This window comes from Aplidium turbinatum, chromosome 7 (assembly GCF_918807975.1).
Source record: "Aplidium turbinatum chromosome 7, kaAplTurb1.1, whole genome shotgun sequence".
Lineage (NCBI taxonomy): Eukaryota > Metazoa > Chordata > Ascidiacea > Aplousobranchia > Polyclinidae > Aplidium > Aplidium turbinatum.
The window spans coordinates 18,146,562-18,159,607 of record NC_137478.1 but is presented as its reverse complement, the minus strand read 5'-3'; the positions used below and the strand labels follow the sequence as shown (position 1 = coordinate 18,159,607).

General features: G+C 36.9%; 1 protein-coding gene across 1 annotated transcript in view; it reads left to right on the top strand.

Annotated features, from left to right (window-relative positions):
• LOC145774800 (POU domain, class 2, transcription factor 3S-like) overlaps positions 1–13,046 on the top strand; it is a 47,296-nt gene that overhangs the window by 18,337 nt on the left and 15,913 nt on the right. Inside the window, exons 2-5 of the mRNA XM_082586113.1 lie at positions 5,695–5,756; positions 6,129–6,188; positions 6,651–6,817; positions 10,197–10,279. Coding sequence (XP_082442239.1) covers positions 5,695–5,756; positions 6,129–6,188; positions 6,651–6,817; positions 10,197–10,279 — 372 coding nt within the window. The remainder of the gene's footprint in view (positions 1–5,694; positions 5,757–6,128; positions 6,189–6,650; positions 6,818–10,196; positions 10,280–13,046) is intronic.

Sequence of the window (13,046 nt, the reverse complement as noted above, 5' to 3'; positions counted from 1 at the left end):
GTAGTCACTAGTCATCTCCCAGTCAAGTACGCAAATTGATCGTGACTAGTTTGTGCGACTGGTGGGTGCTTTGTTGTAATATTGTTGCTCACTTCTCGCTTCTAGAAACCACCATGGCAAAATACGTTCCCACAAATCACTCATATCCACTATCCAGAGTGGATACAGCAGCCCTTCTTGGCAGACATGAGTGATCTTCTTCGTCGTATGAGCTTTCTTCCGGACTATATGTTTGGGCATGAGGTCATCAGCCACTCGACTCTCATCATCCAGGGCCTTCAGTCCAAGCGTTCCATGTGGTGGTTGATGGATTGGGCAGTCATGGACGACATGGTCTACTGTCTGGTCTGTGGCACCACACCCGCATCCCGGTGAGGGAGCCAGGCCCCATCTGCACATGTCTGAACGAAAGCGACCGACGCCGGTTCGTAGGCGGTTAAGTCGGATCCACGTAAGTCTTGCGAGGGACATTCCATGCGAGTGATGATAATATATTAAAGGAGGAGCTGATTGACATCCAGGTGAATCAGAGTTGTCGGACAAAATTTCGTCCTTCCGCTTGCTGATTTCTGGTGTAATCAGTTGACAGCATATCCTGCATTGGCACGGGCAGCATTGGAATTGATCGTTCCATTTCCGACTACCTGCCTGTGTGAAAAGGCGTTCTCCACCATGCACCAAATCAAAACAATTGGCCGGAACCGCCTTCAACATGGGTTGCTCCACGATATGAGAGTGGCTTTGACCAACACGAAGCCTCGAATAGAGACATTGGTCACATATAAGCAACAACAGAAATCACATTGATTCATGTGTAACTAGTTACCCAGCTGAGTAACTTAAGTGTGCTAAAGTTTGCCCATGTTATTTCACTATTCTCTGGTTTTCCTACTTCTTTTATCACCAATGACAACAGTAGTTTTGAAGAATAAACAAAATGATCAATTTGTACATGGCTTTCCTTTCAATAGTGTAGGCCAAAGTTTAATGGCGGCGCTGAAATGTTGACATGCTTTTTGATCACTGGCGGTATATTTTGTATTTTTTGTCGCCTAACAAACTGTGCTGTTGTTTTAAGAGAGTTGATTCGCTTGCATATGGTTATAATTGAATTTCTGTTGGTGAATGAAAGTAAAATACCAAATCCTGAATCAAATTCGTTAAAACAACTGCACAGTTTGTTAAACAAGAGACTTCAATTCACTTCATTACAAAATATATTGCCAGCTATCTGAAGGCATGTCAAAATTTCGGCCTCTAGTAAACTTTTATCGGCACTATAGTAGTCGTATGTCAACGATAGTTAGGGGGTGCTAGACTGTTCACGCCTGTTTACAGGGGTGCTAGAGTCAGAAAAGGTTAAGAAACGCTGCGGCCTAGCCTATCCTAAATGGAAATGAATATATGTATTGCTTTAGTGATGGCAGGCCTAATGATGAAGATTTTGAAACTGAAGACGATTCAGAACGTGGTGTATTCCATCAACATGAGTTGAATGATTTGGCACGAGATTTAGAACTAGGAAAAAAGCTTTGGAACTCTTAGCATCCAGATTAAGTTAAATGAGAAAAATTTACTTTGAAAAAGAGCGAAGGTATCATACTTTCGATCGAAAGAAAGTGCGTTTTTACCGTACTTTCAAAGTGACAGCAGCTTTGTTACCGAGATCTGACCTTAAACCTGGTGATCTCAATATTCTACATGAGCCACTTGTTGACAGAGAGAAAATTATTTTCCCACCTTTCCATGTAAAGCTCGGCCTAATGAAGCGATTCGTTAAAGCATTGCCAACTGAAAGTGAAAGCAACTGTTTCAATTACCTCGTTTTGGCTTTTCCTGGCCTGTCAACACAAAAAATTAAGACTGGTGTATTTGATGGTCCACAAATTCGGCAACTGATCAAAGATGAACGTTTCAGTGGTTCAATGTCAGAATTGGAAGAAAATGCGTGGTTATCATTTAAAAACTTTGCCAAGGGATTTCTTGGGAATACACAAACACACAAATTATTCAGAAGCTATTGGAAAGCTACAAAGAACTCGGCTACAACATGAGCATCAAGATGCATTTTTTGCATAGCCATCTTGCTAATTTCCCGGAAAACCTTGGTGCGGTCAGCGATGGGCAAGGAAAAAGATTCCACCAAGATCTGAAGGTGATGGAGGAAAGATATCAGGAAAGATGAAACTTGCATATGCTGGCTGACTATTGCTGGAGTATTAAGCGAGACTGCCCATAGCTTGAACATGCCAGGAAAAGCTACAAGCGTAAATTTTGCCCTAAAACTCGCTCTTTATTTGTCCTGCAGAAGCAATATCCGTTTTAAGAAATAGAATATAGCTGTACAAATGTTTATTTGAAAACCATGGAGTTGCTTTCGGTTGCTTGTAGTTCTTAAAACGTTTTATACAATACACGCAGATGTCTTAAATGTTGTACTTTTTGTGGGTTATGAGACAAAGTAGTGGGTGCTTAGCTTAAAAACTTGACGTGATAGAAAAAAACTGATGTCATTTTTGGATTCAGCGCCCAAAAGTTAGTCAAAAACAATTGTTAGATCGAAGTCAACAAAAATTGTGTTCCCTTGTGTTATTATTGAAATCCTTCTGCTGTCATAAAATACAATAATTTAAAACGCAATTTCATTATTAAACCAAAACTTGTAACTCAACTTTTATGAAAGTACAGATTTGATCAATTTGGTCTAATACAAACTGTAGGTTTTCATCAAAAGACATACCTAGTTACATCTAAAAATGCACAAAAAAACTACCTAAACAAGTTTAATAAAAGTTAACAGTAACTTGTCAAGTACATGTAGCTCTACACAAAGTGAAAATTTCATGACTTTTGTCAGTTTTTTTATTTTATTAAAAATGAAGTCTAAAAAAGCATTGTTAACTACAAACAGCCAATGTTGTTAACTACAGACAGCCAATGTTTTTATCCTGTGGATCTATGTAGTGAAAACAGTTCAGAGTATTGAAATGAAAGTAATGAGACGTCTTGAAGTTTGAGATGAGATGATGGTTTCTAAGAGTGATTAACAAGACCAACGAGAATTAATTTAATGTTTAATTTCGGACTACAACAAAATGTGATTTTCCTGCCAATTAGAAAATATGATTTTTTTGAGAAAAGGTTGTGCTGACAAATGACTTGAATTTGTTAAAAATAAAACCTTTGAATAAACACAGGCACTTGTCTCTAAGCTAGAACATAGCAATCATCTGAGATGGATTCAAAATACAAGAAATACAACAAAGTAACCTGCTTGTTGCCACAAAAACAGGCTAGGAACCACTGGTTTAGCTTACTAAGTGTTTCCCACATTAGGAAAAAAATTTTTTTTAAAAGATTTATAAAAAATCCAAAAAATCAAAGCATCATTCCAAATTCTTTGCAACCATAGGGTATATTACATTGGTACCGCATCCTGTCTTGACCGGCCTATGCTTGGATGCACATTGCAAAAAAACGTAACATGCCCTTGAAACCTTATCAATGAACTGTCAAAAGAGTTTGGTTTCATCTTTGTGGATCTTTTCTTCAATTTTCCAGACGAAAATAATCATGAGCTAAATATTTTACAAAAATACTCAAAAAACACACTTTTTCAATTTTATGCCACAAAAACACGAGTTAGCTGCATGGTGTCAGTTTTGTACTTGTAGGCATTATTTTCACAGATCTTCCACTTAATGACAATATTTTTGACTAATATTTTTTGTACATTTCTATAAAGAGGGTGTATCAAATTACCTTCCCTTCCCATACTTGTCGAATAGTTTTTATATCACAAGAAGCGTAAAATTTACATTCGCTTTGATGTGGGCCGCATGATTGGAGGTCACCATGGACTGGGGTATTGCAGCGGATGACATCACAATAAAATAAATAGTTGAAGTTGAAATCATATAATTGCACTTTAAGAAGTTATGCTACGTTTCTTAATAATAAATGGGCTTGAAAGCACAGTTATTGTGTCATCAAATTGAAATCATAAAACCTTTCAAAACTTGTTGAAACTATGCAACAACCATTTAAATAGACTGCAAATTTAAAACCAAAATAGAAGCTGGTGATGGATGTGATTGGTGATGTAGAGCAACCAAAAGTCAATCAAGTCAAAGTTTTTCTGCCTTGTTCAAAGTTTATCAAACGTCCATAAACTAAATTCAGGCTGACAGGACCAGAGGTTTCAAAGTTATTAAGTAAAAAAAAAGTCAAATTTCATGGTTAGGTCAAAATTTTCTTTTAACGTAGTTTTTCTTCTCTATTGATATTAAACCTGCACAGACACTGATTTTTTGTTGCAATTTCTGTTGCTATTTTGACGTAATAATCGATTTGTTGCAATTTCTGAGGTAATAATCTTGTTTCGCCCACTACTGACGATTGAATATTAGCCAACTACCCTGCTGTTGATGAGTTGGTTGCCAGGGTAAAAGCAGGGATCATTAAAAACAGGTTACAAAGAGCTAGTTTTACTTCCATTGGCCAACCTCCACAGCCACTAACTAGATGGGACACTTGGGTGAAAGCTGCTTTCTATTATTCAAGAAGTCTACCAGAAGTAAGAAATATTGTGGAAGGCTTCCATGATGGTGATGTCTTGCTACGGCCTACTCAAAATGCTGTAAAAGCTCCCAATTTAGCTACTCAGTGAGTAGTACTCACCTTGTAGAAATAGAGGAGCTGTACAGTGCACTGTTTGATATAATTCAGAAGATGGAAGACAGCCGTTACACCATTCAAGAAGCTTACCAGAAAATGACGTCTTTTGACTTTGGTGTTGGTGGCTGCCAAATTGGAAAATATATTCAAGCAAGAATCTCAAGGAATGACATCAAATGCAATTGTGAAAATGAGACGAGATGATATTTCACTACATTTATATACGAGAGCCTACTGAGGAACTCCCAAGCAACTTTTGTATCAGCAGAGAGAAGCTTCTCCATTTTAGGAAAAATTTTAGCGAGAGACAGGAACTTCAAAGGCGATAATGTGAAACATTAAGATGTTTAAGTATAATACTGCAGAACCCTCTCAGTAATTTTGGGATATTTCAAGACACTCCATATTTATCTTTTGTAGTTTTTCGAGTGACTTTCATTACCTGTTCGTTAGCTGTGGTGTCATTGAGTCTTTCACATTTTTCTTTTTTTTCGTTATAAAAAGAAGATATTCTTACATAACGGTTTAATTTCTAATATGCTTGGTCAAAATTTGTAAATTATAAAACCAAAATTTCAAGTTTTTAGGTCAAAAAATTGGTTGCCCTACTCCTAGTGATAAGAGTAACTAAAAGGAAAACTGAAACGAAATATTTATTGAAAATCCATCAGTACAATAATTTATTTTTGAAGAATACTTTGATGATCTGTAGTGGTACGGTATCGGGATGAATTAGAACCTTGCACTTGCTACTACCTTTTTTGTCACAGCATCAATTTTTTTTTATTGCGTCTACATTGGTCGGTTGTCGAGCAACAGGCCGGCCTATACAGGATGTCCTGTTTTGCAACCCTTTTAAAGATTTCTATGGCTAGAATTACATAATAACATTTGCAATATCTTACAATGGTTTAACTTACTTATACCAAAAGAACATACCTGACTTAATCGTAGATATCTTTTTGCGTTAAATTTTTGGTATTGAAATCATAACCTATTTCTATCATTTGCGCTTAGAAAAGGAGACACCACTTCAAGCACTTCTTGCCAGTGACCCTGCTCTGGGATTACCAGAAGAGGTTGGTGAAAATGAATCACAAGCTCTGATGTTTATTACTGCTGTTATGAGTTTTTCTGGGGGAATAGGTGTAAAATGTGAAATTTTCCATGGAATTTGACATTAATTGTGTATAATATTATCGCATTCCTAACACCACTGTTAACTCTTTAAAACATAGATTTTTGGTTTGCATGCATTGAACTTGGTTGTGCTTCTTCATAAACTCTAGTTTCCCTGGGAGATTAAGCTGGAATATAGAAAAGAAAGTTGATCATTTGAGGAATTAGCAACTTCTATTGGAAATGCTATCACTATAAAAAGACTAACCGGGTGAAAAAATAACCCGCTGATGTGCTAAAATATTACTGGATATCTGTGTACTGCATTTCAGAATTTCACTGGGATTATGCAACAATATACTGTGGACGGACACGGACAGGCATACGAAATTGTAAGCAAACCAGCTTAATTATATTATTAAGAAACTACATACGGGTAATGGTATCATACTGTTTATTTTAGTTGTTTCCATATAGTGATTAGATGTTGTTCTCATAAGCGAACAGAATTACTTGCTTGTTTTGTTTATGACATTTTATGTCTGCACTAAAGTAGGCTACCAATTATCACATTTTTGTCTTTCTGATATGCAGAATTTTATATACGGTATGATACTGTAATTTCCTTTCAATATAAAGGCACATTGCACATGTCGACCAAGGCTTCCAAACTGTATCATAACGAAAACAAACCACTTTTGAAAAATACTAAATGTGTTACGGCACGTACTAATATTTAAAATATTGCATCTTGAGACCGAAGGTACAGCTAAAGAACATAACATCTGACAACGACCATGGCATCTGTTGTAAGCGTGAGGTATATATATAAACGTTTTGCTTTATTTTTTTAGGATGAAGCCAACCAGTTGGAAACTTTAGAAAGTTTTGCTAAAGAATTTAAGCAAAAGCGAATAAAGTTGGGCTTTACCCAAGGTGATGTTGGCATCGCTATAGGAAAGCTTTGTAACAATGATTTCAGCCAAACAACTATTTCAAGATTTGAAGCTTTAAATTTAAGGTTTGTTTTTTTTGGGGATTGGTTCATGCTATTTATTGTGATAAAGCTGTCCTACAGAGTTTGTCTTGTTAAACCATAGGCACACGAAACCGAGTAACGTAATCAGATTTAACACATTATCACATTCCCACTTGGTCAAGGCTAGGGTTGGGACCCCGGGAAATCCCGGGATTTTAGCCCATTTTTCCGATCCCGATCCCGGGATTAATATTATTAAAATCTCGGGATTTCCTGAAAACATTTACTAAAGCTGATGTAGCGCCTTATCGCTTGCCGCTTATATTATTTTGGTTGTAAAGCAGCTCTACAATATCAACTGGTTGTCTTGAACACTCAACATTAGTGTGATAATAATACCAACTATGGCAAAACAATGAACTACGCAATCGCTTCAGTCGTAGCATTAGTGCAACTGGGTATCGTTTCAGGCCTTAAAACTCGAGTTTTTCTCCGGCAGCCATCGTGGCCTACCAAGAGCTCCTTCTCGGCGGCCAAATCTGCATGCTTGGAGGCCAAAATACAAATAAGTATAACGATAACACAAGTAAATAGAATTAAACTTACAACAATGCTAAAATGATCACATAGCGTTGTTGAAGTCTGGGCGACGTCCTGCAACAGAATCGGTGTACCACGCAATAACTGCTTTATCGGGATTGTAATCCGGTATTGCGGGACCATCTAACGACACTAAATTGTTTCAACTATTTGCTGCTCAGTAAATTATTTCAACTGCATACCGCCTTTTATAAAACCTGACCATTTTTAACGTTATGATGTCACCATTGAGAGTGTGAAGTCACTAGCCCATAGCGGAAACATTTCTCAACTATGAAGACACGTGTTTTCCCCTCGGATTTCAACTAACCTAGTTCTCTTTTTTCAACTAGTTCTTAACAATTCAATGTTCGACAACATTGAATCGACGTAGAAACGACAATATTGCCACCGATATAAATTAGCACTATGGATTAACACTTCTGTTAAAATAAAGGTCGGGAATTACAAACAAGACTTACAGCGCTGGTGATCGCAGCTGGATATATTCTATATATACAATAGCAAATGTTCCGCACAACAGTGGTGATTATGACGCGCTGACCTAATTCTGTGTCACTCTTCGATACTACGTATTTTCAACAGTTAATCCACGATCATTCTATTGCAAAATTAAATAATTGGCTAGAAGAAACCGGCGGCCAAACTTGGCCGACTGAGGAGGTAACACCGGCGGTCATTCAAGCACTACTTAGCGGCCATGGCCGCCGGCTGCTTTAAGGTTTGTCGTTTGTAGCATTAGAAATACGGTTGTGCCATTGTGCTATCAGTACAGTTTCTGCTACTTCTGCCCTAGCTCTTTGTAAAGGAGAAATTAAAATATTTGTGTCAAATTAGGATTTGCCTTTGCGTAAAATTTTAAATGAGTCAGTAGAGAATTTTCGATCTGTGCAAAAAGAACAATCCATGATATGGTCTTTGAAAGGCACTTTTCTTTTCCGTTTGTGGAAAAAAAATCCAAAACGTTTGCTCGAAAAATCGGACAGTTTATGAAAAGTAAATTTGATGTGGACGTTTTTCTTATTTATAAAACATTTAAAATTAGTTTGTGTTTTCAACTAAAGTCCCAGACGCCTTCGTCTCTCTGCTCAAATGTCGTACATACAGTTTTACATGTCCGTGTGATTCCGCATTGACGTACATCGGTATGTCCACCAGACATTTGACCACGAGAGTACAGGAGCATCTGAACTTTAGAGACTTAAAGAAAAATGCCATCAAAGACCATCATGGATTGTTCTTGTGACACAGATCGAAAATTCTCTACTAACTCATTTAAAATTTTACACAAAGGCAAATCCCAATTTGACACAAAAATTCAGGAAGTGCTGTTAATCAATCACTATCATACAACCCAAATTAAAATTTAGCTCAAAATGGCGAATTTTGAAGATGTAAGTTCAAAGAGAAAATCTGAGGTGTGGCAAAACTTTTTGTATTGTAAATCTACAGAAAAAGCAAAATGTAACTTATGTCAAGCCGTTTTGAAAGCTTCATGCTCCAGTACAAAGGGACTAATAACTAAACTCGAAAATTAGCAAAACAAGCTTGGTTTCGAATCGACGAACGTCGGAATGTCCAACTGGTTCACCAGTTCACCTTTTTAGGTACCGGTACCTCAAGAAACCTTCCTACATTGATCAACCGCAGGATCAGCTTGGTCATAAAATAAAGCGTCAGAAAATCGCTGTTCTGGCCACGAACGTTCTTGAATTGAAATATTGTTCCCAAGCTCAATTGTTGAATTGGAGCGAGGCTCTACTAAACAGCATGAAGAGGCCAGTACAGAAAATAGTAGCCATGACACTGAAATAACTTATAGCTCAAAAGCAGGGATATCTATAACTACTATAGATATATAACTACTGTAGTTATAGATATCCCTGGCTCAAAAGCTGCATGCTTTCGTAGCAGAAGATGAAAGTGAAGAAGCACAAAACTGTGATGTCGGCGCTCAAATAATGCAAAAAGAAATGCTGCTATATGAAGCAAGCAAAAAAGGCCAGAAAACCTGAACGATTTATATGTAGCATTGTAAAGTATTAAGCCAACATCTGTTGAGGCTAAACGCGCATTTTCAGCTCTTGGATATTTTCCAGCAAAATCAGAAATCGTTTTTAACGATGATGCTCTCATGTTTTTGCGTCAGTATTACAATAAATAAATGTGGTTTGAGTAGCTTGCATGTGTATTTTCCTACTTTGCTCCCGATAAATCCCGGGATTAAGGAGTAAACATCCCGGGAAATCCCGATTTCAGGATTTCAAATTTGATCCCGAAATCCCAACCCTAGTCAAGGCCTTGTAGTTTCAATTTTAAACCTACTACAAATTTACTTTGTTGCTGATATGTTGCTAATGCTGATATCGAACACTTCAAACTGATAATTTGGAGTAAAGTACATTTTAAGAAACATCAAAGTGGTTTAAAACATCTTACTCTGCAAAAAATCTTATTTCAGAGATCAAAGAAGCTGTACATACCACACTTTTTGAAAAAAATAACAGAAGCCCCAAAGTGAACAAAACTGACTTCACTGACTGCATTTATTGTTATTGGTGGACTTGTATTTTGGTCTTTTTATTATGGAATCTCAACGCGCACCTGACTTTTCACTGCTTTAGGAAAATACCATGAATTAGTTTCATATCAAACTCAATTTCCTACAAAACTTCCATTTTGCCAATTTTTCTGCACAATTATATATATCAGCTTCAGGCATTCTTGGCAATGTGGTGTGCCGATTAATTGGGCCACTGTAGTTCAGCTTGCTTGATGTCAACCAAGTAAGTAAAACTATAATATCTTTATGTTCTTTCAGCTTTAAAAACATGTGTAAACTGCGACCATTGCTTGAAATGTGGTTGAATTATGCGCGTCGGATTGTGGAGCATGCAAACGATGGTGAGACTTGTTCGTAATTGTAGATCTATATTATATTGATGCTTAAGAATTCCTCATCAGTCCGTCACTAAAAAGCACAGGCTTCAGTTCCATAGTTGTCTACATCAACAGTACAATAGTAAAAATATCAGCAATCAACCGATATTGGAGATAAAATTTTAAGATTAGTTGTCTACATTGCTTTAAACCAGTGATTCTCAACCTTTTTGGCCCATGGACCATAGTTTTAAAAATAATATCCGATGGACCACTTTGCTATGTTGACGCCTCAAGAACGCCACTAGTCGAAACTGTACGGTATTGCACATAGGTCAGAAAACTCAAGGGTGTGTTCAGTCTTAGTCCGTAATAAAATAATACGTAATTAACTAATTTAGCAAACCCTCTTAATTTGCGGAATGGCCAGTTTCGGTGAGTCCGATTTGGTGAGTGAACTCCCTATTCGGTGAGAGCCTTTTTCGGAGAGTTTCCGCGCTTCTTCATGGTACAAAGTTTCTTTAGGGTAAGTAGAGCTATTCGCTGTTTCACTGAATGTTAATTTTAAAAATTATTTTATGAATGTCACATGTTATAGTTTTTCAAACGCTAAATCAAGTACTGTATTCCGCAGTGCTTTCAAATTAACAAAATGTCAGAAGCTCCTGTTGCTAAGAAGGCAAAACTGAGACATTACCATAACATTGCCATTCTATTGAAACAATATGTGCATGATGTTTTGTTAGAATAAAATTTGAAATTAAAATTATGTATATTCAAGTTGTTAAGGGTGAGTGTGCAAATTAAGGGGTCTGCTACTATTCGGTGAGTCCGATTTGGTGAGTTTCCTATTCGGTGAGAACCTTTTTTGAAGAGTTCCCTATTCGGCAATTTTTTGAATTTTTTTTTGAAAATTATTGGGTACCGTAGCCTAATTATCATTGCCGCTTTTACATCGTTTTAACGTCGCTAAACGTTGAAATCGTGCAGAAAAAAATAGAAAGAAAATGTTTGAACAATTAAATGAAAATTCGTCATGTCAGTTCAGTTGAGTTGTTTTAATTTGTGACCATCATATCAAAAACAATACACGTCAACATAGCAAAGTGGTAATGATTTATTGATTAGGCCTGCCAGCACTTCACTTATGCCTTGAACAGTTCATTTACCTACTCATCAACTAGTAAAATAGGCCTAAGTTAAAAAACTGCTGAGCTTATGCTTATCTAGCACTTCCAGAAAAATCGATCAAAAGTCACGAAGGAGGCTAAACAATGTAAACATGATTATTACTTCACGCTGACATACAATCATACATGGTACATAATTTTCTTTCACCTGTATGCAGTCCTTACATAATAATTTACTGTAGTAAATGATACAATTTTGAAGAACGTTTTATCAAGGATTTATAGAACTTTCTGTGGACCAACAGAAATTCCAGGTGGACCACCAGTCCACCACACCGGCAGTCGTTGAGAATCACTGCTTTAAACAAGCAGTTGTTCACAAGGCACAGCAAAACGAAAACACAAAGCTTTAAACCACGTGATGTAGATGGTGATCTGTGTTTGACTGCATCTTGATTGCTACTGATATGAGAATTTGTAAATTACAGGTGGATAGACATATGATGTTAAAACAATGTTCTGCTATCCGCTTTTTCTTATATATATGCTGATTGCTGAGCTAAATTTGTCTTCCAACTCTCTTTTGCAACTGTTATATCATGTCGTTGTAACGTTTCGCAACATCGAAACGATGTCAAAATAAAGTTTATCAACTTAAAGCAGTACTTTGAACATTTCTATGGTTTTCATTATAAACCGAGTAACAAAGCAATATCATTGAAACATTTGTAAAATTTGGAAAGTAAAACTCAAACATGTCATTCCCTTGTTATTGCATTTAGAGCATATCAACAAAAAACAACTCAAAACTGATCGTTCAGAATTTGAAATAGAAGTTTTTATTTTTACAGAAACGATGTCTGGTGTTTTACTACTTTTGTAGCAGTAATTTAAAGTTCCAAAGGTGAAACATGTCTAATTAAAATTGTGTGGAGTCAAGTTGATGGATAAAATTCCGCCAGAAGTACTCAAAGCAAGGCAACTTGTGCAGGCGATGAAAAAGATCATCGATTCAATCTGGATATCGGGAGGATGGCCGAATGAATGGACAGTTTCTGAACAAATTACTCTGCCCAAAACTCCTGTAACTCAAGACTGCACAAAGTTCAAAACGATAAGCTTGATAAGTAATGTTTCCAAAATATTGTTGGCAATAATCAAAAGACTACAGCAATTTCTAATACCGGAAATTGCAGAAGATCAGTTTGGGTTTACTCCAGGGAAGGGAGCACCAGATGCCATTCTCGCTATCAGAAACATAATTCAGAAAACAACAAAGAAGCAGGAGAATGAAGAACTGTGGCTGCTTTTGATTATTCAAAAGCATTCGATTCAGTTTTTCATTATAAACTATGGTCCACATTAGCGAAGTGGAGTGTCCTTCAACACTCAATCTGGCTTCCCAAAAAGCTGTATAACTAGGCAACAGGGATAGTGCGAGTTGATGATCAAAGAACAAAGTCCTTTCATTTCCAAAAGGGTGTCAGACAAGGCTGCTTGAATTGATATCACCGCTTTTCAATGCCATTGGAGAAGCGATGATGAGAAAGGTGCATCTCATTCTGGGTGAGAGGAGTGGAAAGGTAATAGGAGGAAGAACAGTTTGGAATGTGAGGGTCGCTGATGACACAACGCTCGTAACGAACAGCAGAGAAAAGATT